Source organism: Panthera tigris, chromosome D2, assembly GCF_018350195.1.
Source record: "Panthera tigris isolate Pti1 chromosome D2, P.tigris_Pti1_mat1.1, whole genome shotgun sequence".
Taxonomy (NCBI): Eukaryota; Metazoa; Chordata; class Mammalia; order Carnivora; family Felidae; genus Panthera; species Panthera tigris.
Window position 1 is genome coordinate 31,997,854 of NC_056670.1, and position 9,826 is coordinate 32,007,679.

The window sequence follows — 9,826 nt, forward strand, 5'->3', positions numbered from 1 at the left end:
GGGTTTATCATTTGTAAAGGATTATTTTTTTAAATTGCCAGCTTAATTTGTAAGACGGTAATATTGAAAGCTGCAGCCCACATCAACAAAAGCTCTTTGGGGTCCGTCCATAACTCACAAGTATACAGGGATGCGGAGACCAAAAGCTTGAGAGCCACCGCTTACAACAACCCATATCTGGAACCCAGAGCAGGGGAAAGAACTTCTCAAATTATGGCTGGTTCCCTTTTCAGATTTACCTCAAATCACAGCCACCACAGGATTATCTAAGTTCTGTTAACCACAGGGTATGTAAGTTGTTAGGTTCCTATGTCCCTACCCGCCACGTAATAATATCCTAACAGGCTTGAGGGTCCCCCTAATCTGGACATAAACTATTATAATGGTCAACATTTCACTTGAGCTCAAAGTCACTGATCTGTCAACCCCTAGACACCAATTCTAAAACTACTTTCAGTAAATAAAAGACTTTTTTTAATCGTGATAAAGACTTGACACCATTAACCTACCAGCGCCTCCTGAGCTGAAGTCTACTCGGCCGAGCTGAAGTCTACTCGGCCGCACCCCACACCGCCACTTAGCAGCGCTAAGCACCTACTATGGGCTGAGCACACTCAAACATGCTGCAGACACGGCAAGTGATCAAGACGACAGATATACACACCACAGAATGCCCGGCGCTGGGGAATGCTAGGAAGAAAAATGAAGCCAAGTCAAAAGAAGACAAGACTAGAGCAGGACAGCACGGCCATGCAGACAGCGCGGTGAGGAATTCTGACGAGCCAACAAATGAGCAGACAACTAAGTGGAGGGAGGAATCCACATGGATTGTCTCGGGAGGAAAATGTTCCAGACAGGCGGAACCCAAAATGCAAAGGTTCTAAGCAACGGTAAGGCACCAGAGGCTGGAGAGCGGCCTTGACCTGACAGAAGAGGGAGAAGAGCCCTGAAAGGTGGCCAAAGGCAGGGTGACGTGCAAGCCTGCAAGACAAATTAAGTTTTAACCCATGAGAGACAGGAAGCCCCAGGACCCTCTGGTACCAATGCCTACACTTGCAGGGGAGCACCCCATTACCACTGAAGAATTTTTTTTTTTTTACCGTAATAAGTGACACCACAAAGACTAGCCAGAAGAACTTTCTAGAGTATCTCCTTCAATCTCATTTATGAGATTTCCATTAATGCAAATAATTTCTTTTCAAAAGCAGCATCTGCCCAAATATGGCCAGGATTCAATTTTAAAATTTGGAAGTGTTATTAGGATTCATCTCACTTTTTCAGAAACAAAGATGTCCAGCAACGAGGTTAACGAAATTGACTCATACAGGGGCGCCTAAGTGGCTCAGTCAGTTGAGCATCCACCTCCTGATTTCCGCTCTAGGCCATGATCCCAACCGCAATGGGCACCCTGCTGTGTGTGAAGCCTGCTTGGGATTCTCCCTCTTTCTGCCCCTCTGCCCCACTCGCATGCTCTCTCTCGCTCTCTAAAACAAAAATAAAAAAATACAATGAAACCCTCTGTAACTATTTTTTAAACAGCTGGGAGGAAGGAAGAGATTAAGACATGACAACTAACTGCAGTGTGGTACCCTGGATTTGATTCTGAGATTAGTGGGAACATTGCTAACGGCTACAAGAAGTTTGCAGTGTAGTTAATGACACTGTCCCAATGTTCACTCCTTACTTGTGACAAATGTATAGCGGATACATAAGATGTTAACAATAGGGGAAGCTGGGTGAAGAGTAGATAGGAACTCATCACACTATCTTTTTAATTTTTCTATAAATCTCAAATTATTCTGAAATTTAAAAGACAGGTCTATCCATACTAGCATGAAAATGCAAACTTAATCACTCTTTTATAAAACTGGCAAAGTTTAAAGTCCGACAATATCAAATGTTATTGATGCAAGTAAAATTGCTTATACCATGGGAATATAAATGGCCAAAATATGTGAGAGGAATTCAGCAATTCCTAAAGTAAAATATGTACAGTCCACAACTCAGAAATTCTGTTCCTAGGTGTATCCTCTAGAAAAATGCCTGTTCATGTGCACAAGAACACTTACAGGAGTTTAAGAGAAAAAACTAGAAATAATCTAAATGTCTAGCAACAGAGTATACATGATGTAAATGAAATACTATACTGTAGTGAAAATGAAAGAACCACACATTATCAACATGAATGAAGCTCACTAGCCAAAAAATAAATAACCCAAGAATATATGCAGTATTTGTACAATGTTTAAAATACCCAATACATACCAGTCATACTTACATGTATGAGAGGATAAAGACCTACAGGGGAACGATAAACACCAAGCCCAAGAAGGTGCTTTACAAAGGGAGGAGGATTTGTTAGGCCCGGTTTCTTAACCAAGTATTGCACACATGGGTGCTCATTCGAATTATTCTCCCACTTTTCTGGATGTCGACAATGTTCCACATGTGAAAAAGACCAAGCCAGTGTAATATGTTTATCACATACTTGTTTTATAAAAAAATAAAATAAAAACCTTTTTTTTACATTTGTGTTAAAAAAAAAAAAAAAAAAAACGAGAAGGGGGAACCCCACACAATTATATGCTGCTCTGGAAGGCTCCTAAAGGAGCTAGTACCAAGCTGTCTCTGGGAAAGGTCTGGGGGACACTGGTGGGACGGAAACGGGCTTTTTACCCTTCATTTTTTTTCACTACTGGACTTATTCACTATGTGCAGCTATCATCTAAACTGTTCGCCCCCATGTATGGACAGGGAAACCAGAGGAGAGGACTTAAAACAGGTACGATGGTTAGTAACAACGGGCCTATATTATGAATACTCAGATTACCAAAACCAGGCCCTGATCTGCTAGACTGCTGATAAAGGCTGATCTAGCTACACACCAAGTCTAGCTAACTAGCATATAGACTTCCACCCCTCTTAACTGCTGACTGCCTATACCCTCGTTTGTTTTCCTGACCCAGTAATTACATACAGCACACATATTTATAAGTCAATTTAATTGTTTTATTAAATTTAAAACATTCTTTGAAATGAAAGAAGCCAGGGGATATCACAAAATCAAGGGCAGAGGAGAGTCGCCTGTGCAGGTACAGGAACACTGACAAACATGATATGGTTTTCATTCGTGGTATAGCAGCCAACCTTACAGTATGTACTACCTACATCCTTCCAGAGTGAAGTCCTAAAGGGTCACGGCAACCTTATTAGATCAGAATGATCAGTAACCCTATCTTGCAGATGAGGAAGCACCACTGTGTAAGAAACTTGACCAAGGTCGTACAGCTGTCAGTGATGTGATAAAATTATTTTCCATGGTATCATCTCAGTCCCATTATAATTACAAATTCCAAAAGAAAACATGGAATTTACAGATTATTTATCAGTACGCAAACTATTACCCAAAGACATAATTCTGGTTATTTTCTGGAATTTCATGGAACAAAACAAAAAGCAAAGCAAACTAGTACTTCTGCAACAGCCAAATTCTTCATCCCAATCACTGTCTTTTTCACCATTATTTTAAAATTATTTAGAAAAAAAAAAAAAGGCAGGGTAACATAATTAGTATTTTCTGTTGATTTAAAGAGAATCTAGACCTTCCTTTCTCATGGCAGAACCAAATAAGAGCCAGAGAGCAAGGCTTCCAGCTATCTGGAACGCCCATGCTAGAAAACCGTTTCCAAAAGCTTGGCACACACTTGCCCAAGTGGCACAGTCTTGGCTTAGAGAGCTTCCCACGCCTCTATCAGGTGCTTTCCCCAGCAGCACCCTGTCCGCCCTCCCTCCTCCCCGTCTAGTCAAGCCCCAGTCTGGCCATTCCAGTTTCACAAACCAAGAAAATGGAGGAACAAGTTCCCCTCCCCTGATCTAGAAAAATCCAGACCACCCAATCCAACTTGTAGAATATATTGGATGTGGCTTGTCAAATGCAATCACTCAATCCAACTTGTAGAATATACTGGATGTGGCTTGTCAAATGCAAGTAAAGCAGTTAACAAATCCTTGCCTGGTTAATACAAATAAACCTTTCATGAATAACATTAATATTTTCAGAATAAAACTGATTATTGATTGAAAATTGAGAAATCAGATTTATCCAAAATTCCTGTCAGGTGAGAACTGAAGTTGTGTTGATATTCAGCAGGCTACACCACAAACTCATGTCTTGAATCATCATGAATATGAGCTTCCAAATGGATTTATATACATATGTGTGTGTGTGTGTGTGTGTGTGTGTATATATATATATAATACATATATATACATATATAATACATATATACATATATGCATTTTATATACATATATACATGTATAATATATACATATATGTATATATACATATACACATATATAATATATACATATATGTATATATACATACATACATGTATATATATGCATTTTATACATGTACATATACATATAAAAATACCTTCTAACATCCCCCGAGAGCCTACCTTCCTCAGTATTGGGCAAACACCATTCACATGGTTAGCCACCACCCAAGTGACAGTAACAGGGCACCTAGGTTTCACTGAGCACATACCACACCCCAGGCACCATGCCACGTGCTTTACACACATCACCTCATTAACACTGGCCCTGTCTTTGTCCACCACAGGAGTCACCCAACAGTATGCCTTACCATGGCTCCATTTGCAAAAGGTTCAAAAACAGTTATTTTTTACATCTATGGTGCTGGAAGCTAACAGAGTGGTTTCCTTTGGAGCAAGTGAGACAAGGCAGTGAATGGGTGAGGTACAGGGGATCTGATGCTCTCTATCCCTTGACCTTGAGGGCTGCTTAAGGTGGTTATGTTCGCTCTGTGGTAACCAATCAAGTTCTACACCTCACAATGTGCATGTTTCTGGTATGCAAATTACAACCCAGTAAGTTTGTAAAAGGTAAGTATTGATGAGAGGCTACAGAAAGAGCAAGCACTGTCAGGAGTCCTGGGTTCTGATCCTGACCTCCCCAGTACACGGCCTATGATTTGGGAGAGTCAGCTCTGGGGGCGCATCAGTGTCCTCATTCCTTACCAAGAGGTTAGATTAGATGCTCTCCAATTCTCTCGGTACACCATTACTTTACTTTCTTTATCAGGTGGGGGAAAAGGAAGGACCACTGGATGAGTCCGAAAATCTCAAAAGCAAGGGTCTCCATCACCAGGTCATGATTAGAAGTACAGGACGCCACTGCACTAGAAACTCATAACCTTGGGATAATCCTAAAGGCCGGGCAGCAAGGTTAGAATAAGGCCTAGAATTGTAACATGGTCCCATTTACTCAAGTGTTCAGGGAAGAGGGTCTCTTGGTTAACTAAATATTCTGGTTAACCATACTCCCAAGTATACCAAAGGAGGATTTTACACTTCAAAAGAAACAAGTCCCTTTCTAGTGATTTTTGAATGATTCAGAACTCACAAAGGTCTTGTGAAGAGTGACTCACTGCCAATAGGAACTGTGATACTGAACAAAAAATTGTTCTCAATCAGTGCAGAAAATTTAGACTAGTATTAGTTTATTACACAGATGATGGAATAGCAAATAGGATCAACCCCAGAGAGAAATACATTTCCTTCAGTGACTATAAAATCAAGTATCTTTCTTTATAAGCAGATCACCTTTCACAACCTACAAGTAAAACAAGTTTAAGAGCGTGGTTTAAGGTTAAGACACATTCCTGGGAGGTGCTGAAAGCTACCAGAAGAAAAACATCTTCAATTTATTTCATCTGTTAAGTATCTTATTTCTTCGGTTTTCCATCAACTCTGTCATCCATTTTATTAGTTTGTCGAAATCTTAACAGTTGCATGATAGAATGGAAGAAAGCTCCTGATTACAGTTAACTAGAAACAGAAACCGAGGTTGGCCCTAAAGGTCGGGTTTATTACCTTTCAGTGTATTTCCTTTCCTTTCAGCTGCATTACCTGAAAAAACCCAGACTTGGGATCCTCTCCGTATATAAACTAAAATCTGGCTCCACAACTATCAAACTATAAAAGTCTGATAAGTACTCAACCTCACTCATTTCCCTTTACTAGGATTTAAAATGAGCACGAGTTTGGAGGAATAAAGGTCACAGTAACATGGGGAGGGCGGAAGGGCTCCTTCTAATTCCAGAAGGCCACGCGGCTGGTCCCCAAGCATTGCCTTAATAGCCTGCAATGATTTTAATAACCATCAGTACTATTTAAGGGCAACAAACAAGTGTAAGAATATTCCTGTGCACAGGTTCTCACGTACTTCTATGTTCCCCCAAAATAAAGGCCACTGCGAAAAAGGGCCAGCGGCTGTGCCAGACATTTTAAAGGAGGTGAAATGTGAATTTCATTGCAAAATCATCCGCACAAAACCCCTTATCATCTGATTCAAGACGTAGGATCAAGAATAAAATATCTATGTAAAGATAAACATCTACATAGATGACATACTTATGTGCTTCCTGCAACCTCAACATTCTTTAAAACTGGGGCAGCTTGAGGCCAACGACCTAAGTGTGTCCCAATGGATGAGGCTCCAGGCCATCTCGATCACGTGCACCCAGCCCAAGCACAGCACAGGTGCAAGAGGGGTCACCCTCCAGGCCCACTCCCAGAGCTGGGGGGAGGCCGCGGCGACACCAACTCGAACCCCGAGGGAGATACTACTTCTCCCGTCCTGCCCGCCTAGCCCACTCGCCCCGGCCCTTAGTGGCGGGCCCGGGGGCTTCTAGGAGACCGGTCTGCCAGCCGCCTCCCATAGCCCCTCCGCCGCCCCGCAGCTATCTGCGCTGCGCAAGCGCCTGCGCAGTGAGCGCCCCTCGTCAACCCCAATAGAGGAGGGCCGAGGCCCGAGAAGGTCCGCTCCAGAACGGGTGGATAGCGTTCTGCGGGGAACCCCTTCCCCAGACTGGGGCGGGGTTGGGGTGGTCTCAGGGCTTACCCGCGCCCAGGCAGCTGGCCAGGAGGAAGAGAGAGTACATGACGACGCCCGACTCCGCAGTCTGCAATGCGGAGCGTCAGCTGATTTTCAGCGGCTATAAACCTGCCCCGCCCCAAAGCTGCGCACTGCGCAGGCGCAAGCTCCGCCCCGGCCAGGCCTGTCTGCGCTCTCCCCGCAGCCTGACTCAGCGACGCGCAGGGCGCCTGCGCGACTGGAGGGGGTCAGGTGGAAGGAGGACGAGAGGGGGGATGGGACGAGAGGGCGGATGGGACGGGAGGGGGAAAAACAAGTGGTGGAAGGGAAAGGAGAGGTCGTTCGAGAAGAAAACTAGTACTTGAATAAGTCAATACTAGAGACTTTATGTGTATATTTTAAGCCTCACATTTTTTCAGTGAGGTACCGCTTTCCATTATTATAGAAATTACGTAGAAATAAATTTCTATTCAATTTTTCAGGTGAGAATCCAAACTCAAAAAGGTTAATGACTTTATCTAAGCTTTCAAGGTCATTATGCAAACTCGGCACCCCACCACATTGTCTCTTAAATGATGTTTATATATTTACCTGGCTGGGGCCGGTGTGCGGCTTCATTCTGGACCTCGATTTTCCCTCTTAACATGTCATATCCACAATCTCTTCTCTTCATGACCTACAGACTGGTTTTCAGTATTAAATACAGTCCCGCCCGAGGTCCTACCATTGTTTGTCCTGGAGTTGGCCAGGGTGGAGGGGAAGATGGGGGAGAAGAAGTGCCTCAGCCATTGAAGAAGGGAACAAGAAGTGAAGCCTGAATTTGAGAGCCTGGCTGTACATCAGCCAGAGCCCCACGCTGTGCAACCCTCCATATTCATCGTATGCTTGAAAATAAGAAAGGCCCAGGTGGCCCGCACAAAACCACTTGCCCTCTACCTGTGGCTACCAGTCTAATTCTGAGCAGGGAGATGATCCGGCCCCGCCCTCTCCCAAAGGAGTGCCTACTAGCCCAAGGGAAGGAAAGGAGGGAAATCTCAGCCTATTAGGACAGATGCTGAAAGGTCATTTAGTCCCATTCCCTCATTGTAGTAAAGGGGAAATTGAGACCAGGCGAGGGAAAGACATTTATCCAAGGTCACACCTGACCACAGGGGAGCAAACCCAAGGTTCCATCTGCCTCTGACAATCTGTACTCTCTTAGGAACAGGCCACAGACAAGTCTCAGAGCTTTTGGTTTGCCCCCACCCCCACCCCCACACTGCAGTTCTTACTTCCCACTGGGGAGCTAACTGGGAAGTGTGCACCACAGAAGGTGACATAAGAGGGCTGAGTAAAGTTGGGACGAGATTTGATCTAAATCGGGTGCCTCACTGGTTGGCCTCAGTGGTCAAATGGCTGCATGGCTGCCTCATCTGCTGCCTTCTTAGGTCCGGGCACAAGCACAAGGCCGATCACCCCAGTCGCCAGATAAACGCAATGGAGGTAGGGCTCTAGGACACAGCCCTGTCCCTCAGCTCCAGCCAAGCAACCCTGTGTGCCATGCAGAGATTACAAGACTCTATGCCAAAAGGAAGCTTAGAGACCTTCTGATCATGTGCTCTCACTTTGGTGGAGTTACTGAGCTCTCAAAGCCGCTTAATGACAGAGTGAACCAACCACGACTCTTTTTTAATACTCCCCCCTTTCTCATAACTAGAGGGATATATCAATGTTTTAAAGATGCACTTTTGCTGCCTTCATTTGCATACCTGGAACACAATAAGATGATCCTGTGTCCACCTCCCTGCCTGTAAGGACAGAATTTTAATGAAGAATATAAAAACAGCAGATTATTATAATTTTTCACCAAGTCAATAAATGCTTAAATCTCTTAAAACACTTTCTTAGGCATCTGTGCATAGATGATGAAGAGCCATGAAATTATTTGGACGCTTTGACCCTATAATATCATTCCTAGCAATATACCCCCCAGGGAAATACTCTAGAACTAGGAAATATTTTATCCAAAATGGTCACAGAAGGACCCTTTATGACAGTGGATGCTGGAAAGATCTCAAATGCTGAACAATCATGACTAACTAAGAAAAGTGGCCTGGACGAAACACCGATACTCAAATCGCCTTTGAAACATGAGGTAGTGGGGCACCTGCATGGCTCAGTTGGTTAAGCGTCCGACTTCGGCTCAGGTCATGATCTTGCAGTTTGTGAGTTCAAGTCCTGCATTGGGCTTGCTGCTGTTAGCACAGAGCCCATTTCAGATCCTCTGTCTCCCTCTCTCTCTCTGCCCCTCCCCTGCTCGCGTGCTCTCTCTCTCTCTCAAAAATAAACACTAAAAAAGAAAAGAAAAGGAAAGAAAAGAAACAAGAGGTAGAAGCAGCAAACACTGGTACACAACAGGCCCAGGAGGAATGTAGTTTCCAGAAAATTCCAGAGCAAGGCCCAAGCCCCATTGTCCACTTCAAGGCCTGCCATGACTTCCCAGAGGGGAACTCAGAGCTGGCAAGGGAGGTTCAAGGATCCCCCGCTCCAGGCATGCACTGACCGGGAAAGTGAAGCCCTCTTGCCCTGTCCCCCTTAGAAGTGGGGGCATTTTGGGTGAGGAGAGGAACAGAGAATCGGAGGTGGGGAGAGAGCCTGCTGACTTGGATTAGCTCATCTTTGCACTATTTCACTCATTACAATGTCCGTGTGTTACTTCACACTTTTTAAAGAAAAAATTATGGGAGAACTTTAAAAAGAAAAGAAAACCCCCTTCATTTCCTCCCTCCTGGGAGCTCAAGTTCTCAGGAAACTGAAAAGATGTCTTTCCTCAGAAATGTGAGCCATGCTGGAAATCCCAGCAGCGATCCTGATGGTTTTCCAGTTCCAGGGCCCAGATCGTCATGAGGCCCCACTTCTAGTGTCTGAGATCTCTTGACCT

At 44.1% G+C, this 9,826-nt stretch overlaps 1 protein-coding gene across 2 annotated transcripts in view; it reads right to left on the reverse strand.

Annotated features, from left to right (window-relative positions):
- The window catches only part of LOC102948682 (prosaposin), a 33,211-nt gene extending 26,165 nt beyond the window's left edge, over positions 1 to 7,046 (reverse strand). For both annotated transcript variants that reach the window (XM_007095719.2, XM_007095717.3), the window contains exon 1: positions 6,934 to 7,046. In XM_007095719.2, the coding sequence (XP_007095781.1) occupies positions 6,934 to 6,973 (40 nt within the window). In that variant the 5' untranslated portion in view covers positions 6,974 to 7,046. The remainder of the gene's footprint in view (positions 1 to 6,933) is intronic.
- Between the last annotated feature and the right edge of the window lie 2,780 nt (positions 7,047 to 9,826).